We start from the raw sequence: 16,051 nt of genomic DNA on the forward strand, positions 1-16,051 counted from the left end.
GACAGCACCACAGCCACCACGGAGGGCAACCGATAGTTGCAACATGAAACACATCCAAGACCTGCCTGGATTTAGTTTAGGAAAGTGCTTTTTAAACCAGTGTCCCATTTTCTCTCTTTGGTCCAAACCCAGTCCTGTGTCTGAGCACAGCCCCACATGAGCCATTCCATCTCTCAGGTATGTTGAGATTTGGGGGAAGGATTTGTTCTTAGGGGTTTTTTTATTTTTTTTCTTTTTCTTTCCTGCCCTCTTAGTGAGGGCAGGAAGAAAGTAGTCCCTGTTCTCTTCTGCTTCACACCTTGCAGGATGAGGGAGAGAAGACAGCATGCTAAGCAGAAGGAACATGAAGGAATGGGGGGAAAAGGACCTTGAGGGTAATGTAAGACCCATGCAAGTCCAATGTGTGCATCAGTGGAGGGAAGCAGGGGAGAGAGAACCAGAGATGTCCAAAGCACTGAAGGGAAGAGGCTGAGCTCAGGCCCAGAGAACCAGCCACTGGCACCCTTCAAGAGAAGATGGTCCCTGTCACAGATGAAGGATTTCTCCAGGCTCAGTTTCCTTTCAGCAAGAAATAAAAAAAGGTTCACTCACACTTAGAAAACAGAATTTTAACCTTCTCCCTCAGTGAGAATTTCCTCCATCATTTCAGGACAAAAACAAAGCTACCAAGAGGAGACAGCTGGGCAGGTGCCAGGTTTCCGCCAGCCGCAGGCTGCCTGGGGCGCAGGCAGGAGCTGCCAGCTCCTGGCAGCACACTCAGGGGTCCCAGCCCACACCCACCACCCAGCTGAACAGGCAAGAAACCAGCCCACGTCCCAGCAGCCACTCATCCCACAGAGGTCATTCCATGGGGCACCTTGGTCTAAGCACCCTAGTGGTTTCCAGCCGGCTGCACCGCAAAGTTCACAAGCAAAGAGACAGAGGGAGCAGATGTGGGGGTGTCAGATTCCCAACAGTTTTCATCAGCTTATATCTATCTGCAAAGGCTTGAGGGGTGCTGAAATGGAGGCACGGATGCATATTTCACCCATGAAACTGAGGCAAAGGGACGTTTTCATGTGACGGTGCTGAGATCACAAGCAAAGTCAACATGGAGTGAAAGTTCATTTCTTTCTCCTCAGACAAGCTTCTTATTCGCAAGACTCTCCGTCCTCAAAGGGACAAACTGGGACAACTGAGCTTTTGTTTTGCAGTATCTCCAGGGCCTCATTAGCAGCATTAGCTGTTCATTGCCTTTCCTCAGAAGGTGAAGCTTTGGGAAGCACTCTTCCCAAGGGCATAACCAAATGCTGTTTTAACTGCAGAGAGCTGGGGGCGAAGGAAAGATGACTTTTATGGCATAACACAATCCTACATGGCCTCTGGATGTGTGAACTCCTCCAAAGATGTTCTTCCTCGCTCCGTTGCACTAATGAGCCCAGTACTAAGAAGAAGAAAGGTGTGTCCATGGGTCCCGCACATGAATAACTCTACCTGAGGGCTGACCCATTGGGGGGTCAGATCTCCATGCCCAGCACCTGAACAGCAATATCATTCCAGGATCGTGAAGAGCTGACTCATAAGGATTCAGGGAGAAGACCAACTTGTGATGCACACAGAGCAACACAAGGATGTGACCGTAGCTGGAGCTGGTCTCATCCTTGGGAGGCCTCTGAACATCAGATAACAAAAATATAATCTATTTTACCTAGTGGTAGGGTGCTCTGAGAGAGAGTTGTTTTAGATGGAGGCTGTATATTGAGGGTAATTCTGCACATGAGAGATGTGGGGTGAAATTTCTGCTGTGCTGCAGTCTCTCTTGGGCATCCCCATGCTCCTTCTCCTCCTCACACACCTTGCTTCCCTCCCCAGGGTGGACATCCCAGCCCCAGCAGCGTGCAGAGGACCAGGGAGGGAGGAGGCCAAGCTGGGTGGAGCTCGCCAGGGAGGGGGGAGCTGAGCTGGCTGAGCTCCTGGCGCTTTTCACTTCAGCAGCTGTGGTATTAAAACGCACTTACGTTATAGGCTTTGACGATCAGCTCAATGATATTCTTGGAATCTTTGTGCAAAATCTCCACTGTTGTCCCGGGAATCAAGGCAGTAAAGTTCTTATGAAAAAAAAAAAAAGGAAAGCAGAGGGTGAGGAGGGACCGACCCCATGCCAGGGACACTGGCCACACACGCTGCCCCATCACCCAGTGGTGTGCATGGAATGGTTTGGCTCCCATTAATGTGGAGCTTTCAAAAGTAAAGCATCGCTAACAAGGCATGTCAAATATTAAACAAAGCTCATGGCCACAGGACAGGGACAAACAGACCTGGGTCTGCTGCCGGAGCCGCTATGCACTCGGGAGGGCAGGCCCAGGCGGAAGGGAGGTACAGCTGCCCCAACTTCCCTCACAACTCTGAGCATCCCCGGGAGAGGGGGTGGAGAATGAGCTCAGCCCTCCTGCTCTCCATGGGCGAGCAGCAGCATCCCGACCATAGCAACACGGCTGCTTGTTGTTTCTGCTTGAGTCTCAAGAGCCTCAGCAGAGGTTTCCAAAAGCGACCCCGCCTGAAACACCATCCCTGCACCTGCAGAGCAGCAAAACCCTGCAGGGCAGCTCCAGACACAGGCCAGTCCTTGTGCCTAGGGCCACCTTTTCTTTTGGGAGGCTAGAGCAGGAATGGCAAGAGAGTTCTAATTGTGTGTGGCATGTCAGGGCCCTGGACTCCGTGATGGAAAAACACAGCTGGGCAGAAACACTGTGCATGATTAGGTAATGGGATTAAGTCACTGCAGAATGGGCTGAGCAGGTTTGTGCTCTCTGGCATGCTGTGTGCTGGCAGTTGTCCGAACATCAAGATTAAGATGGAGTCTATTTTAGGTCTTCACATGCTCACTAACACATATATATCTGTTTGCTCTAAGAAGCTTTAGTGCTTTTTGCTGAAAGGACTTAGCAGGGCGGGACAGCGGCTGAGCCTGGCCTGCCTTCACCAGGCAGCATGTGGCCATGGGCATGCACACCTATCACTGCACACACATGTGTTTGCCACTGCACACTCGCCTGTTTGCAGTTGCCTCCACTCCCCAGGGCATTTCATTCCACTCCTCAAGAGGCATTTCAATCTCCCCCCAGCCTGGGCAGTTTAGCACTGCTTACCTTGTAGAGGACATAATGACTTTTTGTAACAGCAAAAATCAGATGGATGTTGTTTTCAGCAAGTTTCTCCCCAAGAAGCGCCAGGGAAGGATAATCCTAGGGGCAAAAAAGGGCAGAAAAACTGATGGGTAGCACAGAAATAAAGATTAATCTCATTGTTCTTCTCCCAACAGCAAAATCTGTTCCAGACACGCCATGTTTCGCTGTGGGATGAAGTCCCTGATGTACCAGCATAATCCCAACTGAAACAGTAGAAATCCCTTAAATATTTTTGCTGCACCCTTCACTAGAATACATGACTGAAAACACCATTAGCTACAGCAAAACACGAAACACTGAATTTCTTTCTTTTGTTCCTTCTTTCTTTCCACTTTGCCATCAGCAGACACATGTGTGTACTAACTAGCTGCTACCTCCAGGGATGAGAGGCAGGGAGATCTAGAACTGCAGCAAGTTGATTTTTTTCTCCCAAAGTGGAAACATCCATTGCCTGATTTTTCTGCATACTGGGACCATAAAGAGATTACAATAAGCTCTTTAATTCTGCAGATATCCCAGACAGAGAGGATGGCAGGGAGATACTGCTCTAGATATCCACAAGCAACAAAATAACGAACCAGGGCTCAATTTCAAGAGACCAGTTTGAGTTTAGAACTCACGCCTGCTTCTGAAATGCTGTCCTTGGAAAAAAGTCCACCTGATTTACTTGCAGACTGGAGGGCTGATTGAGAGCCTTGGAGATTCAAACATGGAAACACCAAGGAAGCATGCCAGCTCCACAGCATTAACTTCACAACACTACAGGACTGTGCTCCCTTATGCACATATACACTTACCAGGATTGCACAGATGGATGGAAAGAGGTTCCACCACAGAGTCCATCTTGTGGCCATAACACAAGCCACCGAGATTCACCTCCCCTTATGCAGTGACATCCATTCAGGAATCATAATTAGTGCACCATTCTGTAGAAGGATGTGCTAATGAGGTGGCAGGCAAGTGCTCATTCATTCCAGACGTTTCCTACACTGAGTTAAATTTTAAAAAGGGCTGATTTGCCTATTTATTACTAAGACCTATGCTAGTTTTGTGCTCAAAGGCTGTGAATAACAGAAGCATTCTGTTGTACTCGCTATTGTAGCCACAACACAGTAGATACAGCCTCCTCAGGAAAAAGTTAGCAGTCCACTGGAGATTTTAGAAAAGGGACAACATATTCTATGCTTCCTCTACACTTTGCAGACAAAATACAATGCTCTTCAGGACACCAAGTTACTTTTCACTCTCTTGCAATGGGCCCTGAAAGAACTCGCTACTCTCCTAACTTGTTTTTGATCATCACAGAAGCATTCACTGTGGGGGGATGCCTAAAGGGAACAGCAAACTTTATTTGCAAATTGCAGGACCAGGTCAAACCATGCTGGTCATGCGCTGTATTTGCCAAAAGATGCTGGAGTGGGGGTTGGCTGGTCTCCAGAGAGGTTCGAGGTCTCTAAGGGCTGGGCCCCTGTGTCCCACTCACCAGCTGGCTGGACGCACTGTATTCATTGGCTTCATTCAGGTGGCACTGACCATCATGGGGCTGCACCAGCCCCCCCAGCTTCCCATCCAGGGCTATGTGTGGCACATCATCCGTTGTGAAGACCAGCAGGTGAGACGCCTCCTTACGCCAGCCGATCTTCTCCTGGAAGAAAACAAACCCTGTGAGACAGCTGGTCTGCCCCTGCCAAGCCCACGCTTCACCCCTCACCCTGCACATGGTCCCAGCCACGTGCCTGGCCAGCAGCAGACTCATTAGCACTAATTAGGAGAGTACCATGCTCCTGTCCACCCATCCCTGGTAAGAAAACAAAGTGTCAGGAGCCCATCCAGCATTTCCCAGCATCTCCTTCCAACACACTTTAAAAGGCATGAGGAGGTATGTGGACTGTCCACCAGACCTTCTCTACCCAGATCCAAGAATAAGAATTTCAGCTGCTTTTACGGCCAAAGGAAAGCTGCCAACTTCCTCCACACACATTTAATCTGACCTTGTTTCCTCAGCTCTGTGGAGCAGCCAAGGCAACAGCAAGAGCAAAAGCAATATCCCTGCTCAGCATTTTCATTACCACCCGCTCATAAAGGCTGTTTCTGAGCTGTGACGGACAAAGTGAGGTCCCTGACCAAGGGATCTGGCTTTGGTGCACCTACATTCATGCACAGGCACTGTGCCCTGCTCCCCTTCTGCACACATCTCCTGGAAGCTATGGTGCCTCCAAGCCTCTGCCATTTCATTGTGCACCTCTACACATGCTCCAAACAGCTCCATGCCCCCTGCACCACAGCCCAGAAGAGCACAGACACACACAGTTGGAGCAGAGCGGGGCAGGAACCTTTGGCATTGGTGCTGGCACTGATCCACACACAGCTGCCCTGCACAGCTCGGCCGTGAGCAACTTCTGCCTATTTAAAAACATGGTAATGCCAAGACATGCTCTAGTGGTCCCTACGAAAGCACTGAGGTGTCAAGCACAGCACATGAATTGTCCTCCAAACCCTCCTTAGTCACTCTGTGCAAGGACCAGACATCACTGTCTTCATATGGAGAGAGATGCAGGGATTTTTTCCAAGTAAAGAGATAAGATTTAGATTCTAAACATTTCCTTCCCTTGGAGCTTTCCCAGGTTTCCAACTTCGCATCAGCTCAAGAAGCAGATCTGTGCCTACAACAGCACACTGAAGCAGTTAGTTGCAATGGAAGTGGAAGGAAACAGAGGTCCCCAAAGAAAATTTTTGGAAACCACAGCACTGCAGCTTTTGCACTCACTGGATGCTCCTGCTCATTGTCAGCTCATTGCCAAGCAGGGTGGGCTGAGGTTTTGCTGCCAACCAGGGCAGGGAGATCCTGCCATGGCACAGACTGGAGCCAGAAAGGCCCATCACCCGGAGGTTCCCCTTATCCTGGCCACCCTGCCCGTCTGCCAGCAAAGACACAGCTCTACACCTTCCCTCTCCACACACTTCCAGCATCTCTGTCCCTCCAGACGCTGGCTCAGAGCAACACCACACAAATGCTTTGGGAAGGGATGAGGAAAAAGCTAGTAAAAGCCTACTGATGGGAACATGGTGCAGATGAAGATGCCCAGCTCCTCCAGAGCTTACTGCTCAGCTTATTTAGCAAAACCTCGGCTCTGTACTGTTTACCAGCACATGAGCTGCCACAGCCCCACAGTAAAGGCACTTCCCTATGGAAAGCAGGCATGGGCAGAGCAGGAGGGCAGAGCAGGCAGAAGGGTGCAGAATCATGTCTGCCAGCACAATTTTCGCCTCTAAATGTGAGTCATAGCCCAAAGGCTGCTGATCTTTCTGATAAATATAACTCTTTCTTCAGGGACACTATGCCAAAGTAGACTCCTTTTTCCTCCCTATTTCAAAAGGTATTTTTTCTTCATGGTATTTTAAAGACCCACATGATGCAAATAAGGCCATAGGAAGAAATCCTTGGCAACACACTTCCTTTGCCGTGCACCAGCACATTACAGTCCAGCTCAGTACGCAATGAGGACTTATTTGCTCTGGGAAGCAGGATTTATTCCACTGAAGTTACCCAACTGGACAAAAGACTAAAACATCATGCCAAAATGTAACTTCTTAAGAACTCAGCCCAAAAGTGATTAAAGCTCTAACAGTGCAAGAGGCAGATTTCAGTCTACTCAGCCACCAGACAGAAGCCCATCCAGTTCACTTTTCTTTGAGTATCCAAAGCTGATTTCTTTTTAAATGATTGAGGCCAAGAAACTTCCAAAGAGATTAGAAGGATTAATCTGAGTTTCATTTCCTTAGAAATGTGCTACACACAAAGAAAAGGAGCTGCACTTAAGCAGTAGCTAAAAAAGCCACTTCAGGGGTGATGCTGCTAGTCACCTCCCTGCTAAGCCCACCTTTAAATCATGGGTTAAGCACCCCTTTGCAGACAAACTTTCCATGCCTCTGACAGAATTTCCCACATCAACAACATCAAAACTGCTGTGACTGCTCAGTTCAGGAACTCACTTCCAAAAAGCAATGAGCACCCACCATCCAGGCACTGAAAGCATTTGATGCCTCGGAGCATCAGACCAGTGTGTTTTGGATGGGGTGGCCAAGCCGGTGCTGATGCCACACCAAAAGAGCTGTAGGTCTATGAAAAAAAGCCCCCAGGGAGGCTGGCATGCTGAGGAGCCACTGCATCTCGCAATGCCTCTGCCAGCGGCTTCCAGGCACTGGAAAAAACAGCTCTTCAGCATGCAATTTCCACTGAAAAACCCAGAGCAGCACTCTACTCCACTTAAAACAAATAACCAAGGAGTCTTTCATTTATTTTTATTGGACTGGGATTGTTGAACAAAAAAACCTGCACTGATGCCTGCCCCCTCATCTGGTTTTTGATCCTCATGGGATATAAAGGATTTTGAAAGCAGGGGTGGGACTGGACCCAAAGCAGAGTAAGGTGGGAAGACATGTTTCCACAGAGCTGGGCGTGCTATGGATCCTGCCCCTACTCCTACAATCAGCTGCAGTTGTCTCCCATACCCCAAACAGCTTCTCACTCCATACAGCCAACAGTGACAGGCAAAACTGCCACAGCTGCCTCAGCACAGCACAGCCCTCCACATACTATTGAAAAAGCTGCAAAACCCATGAACAGTATTTCCATGCATGAAAAAATATCTAAATTTATACTTTGGGCACTGAACAAAATCTGTTCAATTGCCAAGATATCAACTGCCAGAAAAGCCCTCTGGATTCATCAATATGTCTAAAACCACACCAGTTTCTCAGGTGCAGACCTTTTTGGAAGCAAGAAACAGATACAGGTGCAAAACAAGCATGCCTCAGGGGTTAAAAGCCAAAACCTCCTTTGTTTGGTGTTGCTCTGAAAGACACCTCAGTGTCTTCCACATGTCTTCGCTATCACCATATACCAGTGTCGACCAACTACTAATCAAAACTGTTTCAAAAGACACTTTATTTTTCAATCAAACATTATCTCCTTACTGCATTTTAGCATACAAGATCTGAAACTTACACATACTACCAAGCCATGTGAACCTTGCACTTGGAAAATGGCAGAAAACCAAAATACTGCAAATGGAAAATGTAATTATGGAAGGTTGATTAATATTCCTGGCTTACTATTTTAGCATCAGAATAAAGGCTTATTGTCTATGGCTCTTTCACTGCCTCCAAAATAACATTTACAGTATCTTTATCTTTCAGAAAAGAGCCAAATCCTGGGCCTGCTCGTTAGTCTGTATTAGCTGTACAAACTTTCCCCACTCTTTGGGTTGAAAACCAGGCCAAAAAATTACTCGAGTGCTACAGAGCTCTTAGACAGCTCAGGCAGAAGAAATGCTTGATATAAATTACAGTATAAAAACACCTAGTCAACAAGAGTAGGTATTGTTTCTGACACCCCAGAAGGGGAGGAGAGGACCACACTCAGACACCATGCTTGGAGACGGTGAGGCTCTGCTATGCCATGGTTAGCTCTCCCCGGGACATCCCCCTTGATGCCACAAACTCTTCTGCTGAGCACAAAGTAATTTATGGTCAACACACTGCATCACCCAGAGGCAGGGGACTTTCTAAGGTCATAACTGCCCTGGAAAAAGCCAGTGAGATGCAATGGGGTCCCAAACCCACCCCAGAAAGTCACCAAGGTACTTGTACGCTGCTATTCTTGCATGGTGGGGAAAATAGTTCCTGAGGTAACAGAAACTAGACTTTGCAGGGTTTCAACCTCATATTACTCCATTAATCACTGTGGATGCAAAACACCATGCAAAGAGCATCCTCATCACAAGCAGCACTTCACTGCCACCCCAAATGTCCACCACCTTTGCCTCCTCAACAGTGCTGAGCCTCACCACAACCCCTGGCCACTGACCAGTCTGGGCCATCACTCAACCAGCCTGGGCCATCACTTGACTGCTGTGAAGGAAATTAAGCACTAAGTTCCCCTTTTGATTATGAGGCCAAACATCCCGGTGTCAAATCAGCTGGCTTGAAATTTTGGCTTTTTTAACTCTGGACAGAGTCTTTGCTGCTTATGGCTGGCATCAGAGGCAGCTGCTCCACCCACAGCAAGAGGCTGCCAAGGCAGCACGAGTCACGGCACAACTGGTTCTCCTGCCTCACACACCAGTCCCATGGTCTTTCTCTCCCACACTCAAGCTTCAGTAATTGCAGCAGTAACTGCTGTGGCTGCAGAAACTCCTCTGTCATGACCTGCCAGATCACGCCAATAGCCACACATTGCACATGCTCACCTTTGCTCACCCTTCCTAGAGAATGTTCAGTCCTGAATTTAGATGGTGCCAGAATCTAAATTTGCCTTCTGAATTTAGAAGGGACGAGGCTGTGCACTCAACAACAGTCAAAGATTTTGATCCTTACCAACAGTCTGAGATGGGCACAAATGTGTAGGAATTATCCTGCAGGTCTCCTGCCTTCCACCAATACCTCCAAAATGAGCCCTTGTGATACACACTGAAATATTGCTGCACCGTAGGGAAATGCTGTCCTGTTTTTGCAATAACATGGTGGAAGGGACTGCAAAAAACCACGTGGTGGGTGGCACAACTAAGTCACCATCCTGAGATGTCCCTATTCTAACCATAAGAGCCACCTCTCCAAAACTGAGAAGCACTTTATACCCAGACAAGTATTGGGAGTAGCTCTGTAGTTGTGCCAAGAAAAATACCTGTGTCAGGCTAGGAGAGGCAAGATGACTGTTGGCTGGCATCACATCCAGTGGGGCAGGTTCACTCCTGCCGAGACTATGAAGTGTAAATGAAGCCAACCCAGGTGGAGAAAGATCTGCTTTCCCACATGCCTGCATCCCATCACTCCCACAGACGATGCCTATCTCCCAGCTCCCATAATTCAGACCCAGAAGAAAGCATCAAAAGGACTATGAAAGGCTGAAGCAATCAGAAAGCAAATAGTATGCCAAGAGGGGAAACAGCAAAAAGAGCCATTCCCGGTGAGCAGGAAAACTCAGCTACACATTGGAGTGCAGTAAAGACCTCCATCCACGACAGACAAAGGGATATGGAGCAATCCACTACTCATTCCAGAAAAATATTCAAGCAAGCATCTCCAAAAACCCTAAGGTTGTGGCTAACATGGCACCAAGCTAATGAACTCTGCTCCAGTTTCCTTGACAAAATGGGAGAACGGGCTACCAGTGCCCAGAGGTGGGATCATCCAGCCCCACACGCAAAGGGGTCAGGTAGGAGCAGTAGGAACCAGCTCCAACCCTCAACATGAGTCAACCACTCTAAGATATGTTTGACACACTTAAGAAATGCACTGATCTGACATGTGGTGCTGCTGTACAAAAGGGTATGCAAATCTTACAGGATTATGTCCCAGGTGCTCAGGGATCAGCACCTACAAGTCTAACTGTGTGATGAAATCTCAGCTCTAAATTTGCATTTGCAAAAGCTCTGGTTTTATCCCTTTAAACTAGAAATAGCATTAACCTTTTTTCCTTTGCCTGTTTATCTACAAAAGCACATGAAAACAATAGCCTCTGCTTTTCAAAGCATTTTTCATGATTTCTGCAAGAAAAATTTAGTAGTTACTTCCAAGAAATGGCATATTGAAGCTTTACCCTGGTCCAAGAACAGAGCAGAAGCAGCCTCCTCCTCCTCCTCTTTTGCTTTGCAGTAAACCCTTGAAATCAGAGCAACTCACCTTGCACACAGCAGCCTGCAAAATCGCATCAAAGCCACCCTCTGGAGCATCTCGGTTGCGTGAAACCTTCTGTTTCTGAACTTCTTCGTTAAAACGGTCAACTTTATCCGTCAGGGACAAGAGGTGGCGGAAGCCGAAGGATGGGACGCAGCTGGGGAACAGCTTGTAACTGTGAGAGGAACAGAGGAGTGGTCAACTGGGAGGAACCACAACAGCAGCCAAGAGCCGCAGAGGCTCCCGGCTCTACCAGGCTGGTTTCTAAAATTCTTCATTTAGAGGGCTGAAATACTCTCACAATTCTTCGTGTTTTGGACACTTTGATTTTTGGCTATCTATATACAAAACCCTACAGTAGAGCCCATATTTTGTTTCCCCTCAGGAGCTTTGAGAAGCTGAAGTTTCCAGAGATCCCACTAGGACTGAAAATCTCTCTCCATGTATGTGTGAGTGGAGACACAAAGCACCAGCCCACCCTGGGTCAAGCAGCTCTGCAGTTTCAGCACCCATGAAGTGGTTTTCACATTGGGAATCTGCAGTGAAGGATGCAACCCAGTGATAGGGAGGGTATGTTTTCCCAGCGGGCTATGGGGATGGCTATGGGGACTAAGCCCCACGCCTGCAGAACTGGTGGGCTGGTGTCAAAGGGCACCATGCAGGAGCATCACTGCTGAGAGGTACCTTTCCCCTGTTTTGTAATATGGATTTTCACTCTGTCAGCCAGTTTTCTTGCCAGCATGTGCCACTCTACACCCACCGCACATCACCAGGCACCTGGCAATTGCCCAGCATGAGATGTAATAATAACTAACACCAGCTCATGCTTCCTCCCACTCTCCCTGCAAGTCAGTGAGCAAACACCATCCCTGCTTTCCAGGCCGTCACTGGAGCAGAAAGGTAGGAGGGGCACCCTAAGACAGAGAAGTGCTTCAGCGGGCTACCAGAAAAATCTTTTTTCCCATACAAAACCATGAGAAAGCAGCTTTGCTTCTCACCACATGGCTGGGAGAGCTCAGCAGAGCAGCTCCTGTGGTATGAGAAATCAGGGAGCATGTGCAGGGGAGAGGGATGGGAAGGGTTAAGAAGAAATGTGTTTACAAAGGAGTTGGGTTGGCACTAATTCACTCTTATCTTCAAAGATAAAACTGAGAGAACAATTAAAAGCCTCTGCTGACACATGACCCTCTATAGGTAAGTTGTAAGAGGCTTTTTACACAAAGGAGTATTTAAGATTTACCACCACTGAGAATTCAAATCCCTCACAAGGGACTCCAGAGCAGGGATTTCCACCCACACAGCCCTGCACACACCTAACCATGGGGTATGTCCCACTGTTCTGGGCCTGGCTGCCAATTGGAGCCATTCCCTATGATCAGCCCCCATGTCCAGACTTGTATCCCACTCACACACAGGGCCAAGGCAAGGAGTTTGCAATGTTTGAAACCTCTGCACTGCAGGGTCTCAGCAAGCTGCCCTTAGCCCATATGATACAAACCCATATGATCTGTCAGAGCCCTGCTGCACAAAGAAAACACTGACACACTGTAGGGTCCTACCTCCCTCGAAGATGTATCATTTAATTCTTTTTTGTTTGTTTCACACTCCAGGTTTGCTGGCAGAAGCTGCAAGGCAGCAGCAGGGCAGGCGCCCCAGAGCTGAGCAAGGGCACACAGTGGTGTGGGTGGGTTATCTCGGGCTGTGACCTCCACAAACCACATCACAGAGAGACAGGCAATTAGGGGTTCAGTCAGGCCCTCTGCCTTCCTTATCTTTTTAAATTTAGTGTTTGTTTCCTTCAAACTATCATCTCTCTTGAATGACACCATGGCTGTGGGAAGCCACTTCCTGGCTTCCTGGGAGGTCCCACCCAGGATGCTGAGTCAGGAGCAGGGATGAGCAGGCACAAGGGATCCCAATCTGACCCTGTAGGAAAGCAGGGCTGCACCCCACCCAGGACCTGCAAGTCAGACATCACCACAAGGAAGCGGAGGAGAGAGCCTGGACCAGGGGCAAAAAGCACCCACTGCAGCTCATGTTTACTTGTAGCTTTTCTTAGAAGCTGAACAGTTTGTTTTGACACTAGAAATAGCTGCAAACAAACCCATACCTGACAAACCTCACTGCAACATCAGTGAACCACATGGCAGCAGCCAGAGCCCACTCAGACTGGGCAGGGGAAGGAGATTCCACCACAGAGCAGGGAGCCAGCACCCCTGGTTTGGATGAAGGAGACATATGGCAAATGGAAGGGAGCACCCACCAGATGAGCTATCTTGGGCAATCCTTCCTAAATACTTTCCCAAGACCAGGCTGGCTTGAAGTAACCCACAGAAAGAAAAGCAACCACCTGGGCAAAGCCAAAAGTACATGCAGATATCCTGATCACGGTGGGAAAAGCTGAGGAGACAGCTCTGGATGTCCTTGATGAAAGGTCATCGGTACTTTCAGGTATTGCTGAGCTGTCCAGTTGCAGCCTCTCCTCCTTTCCCAGCCCCCTCCTCCTGCATATTTCACTCTATTTCACTTGGCAAAAGCCATGTTACTCCAATTAAATCACAAACCAGCCAAACAAAGTTTCCAAGATTTCTCCAGCTGGAGCTAAACCCTGTCCCCAGCCCGCAGACAACATGAGTGGGTATCAGAGACTGAGAATGATGGAGATGACTGAGAGGATCTCTCAGAAGCCACACCAAATTTCTGGGAGAAGTACTATGAAGAGGCATGGTGTGCTGTGCCATTGTGGCAGAGCCGCCTTCCTGGCTCAGTCAGTGTGGTCACTTCTCACTTCATGGCTAAAGTATGAGTTTTCAGTGTTAAAATCCATTTGACTTTCCAATCTGGACAGAACTAGTGAAAAGAGAACACAGATAATTTTTGTCTGGTCAACAATCAACGTGCAGTGAGATGCCAAATGCTTGGACACTGCCAAAAGCTGGCCTAGAAACTCGCAGCTGATGCAAGCTCTCTTTATCTGCCTCTCATGCTTGAAGCATGCACAGAGCTTGGCGCCCATTCATGAGGTGATCTTACAATGTAAGTATCCACAAACGGCTCAAATAAAAATGCTAACCTTACTGTCCTTACATGACTAGAAAGCACCTCACTGATGGATGAGGTGAAGATGGGGACTAGAAAGCATAAACGGTGACATCCTCCCAGGAAGGCACTTGCTGCTGTATCCACCCTTTGATTCCAACATCTGAACCCATCTGAGCCTGGACACCCCCCATTAAACCCAATTTCACCCTTGCATAATCCTCAATTCAATGGATTTGATCCCTACTCTGATGGCTAAAAGGCAACAAAAAGACTCTTGCAAAGACACTAACAAACAAAAAAAAAGGAAAAAAGGACAGAAGGCTCTCATATCACCACAAAGCAAACCACATCACTTGTGTCTTTTGCAACTGCCAGTTTGCTTCCTTCCACAGCAATAAAGATGAAAAAACCTGCCTGAAGCCTTCAAAACACTCTACAAGAACTCATTAATCAGCACTACAGGCCATCACAAATCTCAGTTCCTCCAAACACTTTTGTTGGGAAGGACTTACATTGCCTTGGTCTTCTTATCTGTAAAATGCAGACAAAAAGCTTATTTGATTTACTCAAGGCCAAACTATGACTCAGAGCTAGGATCAGAAATCAGGAATTTCTGGCTCTGGCTCCTTCTGCTTAAAGCCTGTAAAAAAGCTGCCATGTCTGCATCCTTTTCAGGTACTTAAAAATAACTTCAAGCTCTCTGATACGACAGTTTCCTATCTCTAGACACAGTGATCTCCCAACAGCCACAGCAAAACTGGAAGTTGTCCTGTTTTTAATTGCTCAAGTATCACAGTGACAGCCATGGCTAATCAGCATTCCCAAAAGCTGAGGCTGAAGTGTGGTTCATTATTTAAAGCAAAAATGGAAGAGGAGACTGCAGACAGGCTGTGTGCAAAGACAGGGCTTGTCCCTTCAGGGTACACCCACCACTTACCCAATGCAGGGATTGTTTTGATATCTTGGTGCTGTGTAGGAGAAAGGAGAAATGTTTTTGTCCACGAAAGAGCCAAAACCCAGACGGAAATTGCTTGTGAGCTTTCGCATCTCTTCAGCCAGCTTGGTCCCCAGATTGCGGATATTATCCAGGTCATCGTTCATGGACAGGGAGAGATCCATCAGGTAGTAGAGGTCCACAGGATAGTCCTCCACTTGTCGAACCTGAACTCGGAAGGAGGTCTGGTCACCTGCACACACACAGGAGTTGAGAGTGGTGAAAAGGAAACTCCAAGCACACATAAAATCCAGACTGCACATGCTTTTTTTTTTTTCCACTGCAGAGCAGATAGATCACTTGCAAAAGAAGAGGGTGAGAGGAAGAAGCTTTTCCAGATTCATCCCTTAGGAGACTACCAGGAAAGTAAGTATTGACTTTGGGTTCTCTTAAGCTATGTAGTGTACTGGTTGGTAAGAAAAAGACACATCTATGGAGTGCACGTCTCTATTTTAGCTCTTTGGACATATGGCAAAATGTCTTTCTATCTCATCTGCGAGAACATCTAAAGGGGGGACACATGAAAAATACCGTTGCCCTGGTATGTGTATAAGGGTGTTTTCCTAGAAAACTGGAAAGAAAAGCAAGCAGAGTGAACCTCAAATGGATGTTTCATGGACTACTGAGACAGGGACCCTGCTCATGCTTACTTGGGTACATCCTCAAAGCAAACCAGGAGGAGTCTAAGAAGTTCTGTACAAAAGAGAGAATGAGTGAAGCAGGAGGAGAAAGAGGGTCAGCAGAAAACAGTCACTGTGAGATGAATGCAAGATGTCTTCTGAGCTGTGCAGGGAAGAAAAGTTGATGCAGACACAGAAGAAAGATCTTTAAAGAGGACCTCCCACCCAAAAAAGAGCTGTGCCACTCTGATCCTGAAGAAAGCAGGGCAAAAGGGAAGTGAACTGGAAAAAGAAGGTTGTTAGGGTGACCCAGGGAAGCATTGAAGCAGAGGGTAAAGCTTCCTGAAGTGAAGAACAGAAGGGAAGGACCTGACAGGGCTGAGTCACAGGCTGTGCAAATGTGAAGACAAGCAGAGGAAACCCATCCCTGACCTTCCCCTTTGCCAGAGCAGTTTCTCTAGAAATGCCCTCCACAAGGGGTACCAGGGGAGGCCAGTGCTAGCACCACCCATGTCTCAAAAAAGGTCAAGGGGTTTCAAAATGAACTCAAC

At 47.8% G+C, this 16,051-nt stretch overlaps 1 protein-coding gene across 1 annotated transcript in view; it reads right to left on the reverse strand.

Moving 5' to 3' along the window:
• The window catches only part of ITGB5 (integrin subunit beta 5), a 59,929-nt gene that overhangs the window by 28,728 nt on the left and 15,150 nt on the right, over window positions 1-16,051 (reverse strand). Inside the window, 5 exon segments of the mRNA XM_027637246.1 lie at window positions 1,998-2,087; window positions 3,129-3,224; window positions 4,651-4,812; window positions 10,851-11,019; window positions 14,824-15,073. Coding sequence (XP_027493047.1) covers window positions 1,998-2,087; window positions 3,129-3,224; window positions 4,651-4,812; window positions 10,851-11,019; window positions 14,824-15,073 — 767 coding nt within the window.

This window comes from Corapipo altera, unplaced genomic scaffold, assembly GCF_003945725.1.
Source record: "Corapipo altera isolate COAL_440 unplaced genomic scaffold, ASM394572v1 45, whole genome shotgun sequence".
Classification (NCBI taxonomy): Eukaryota; Metazoa; Chordata; class Aves; order Passeriformes; family Pipridae; genus Corapipo; species Corapipo altera.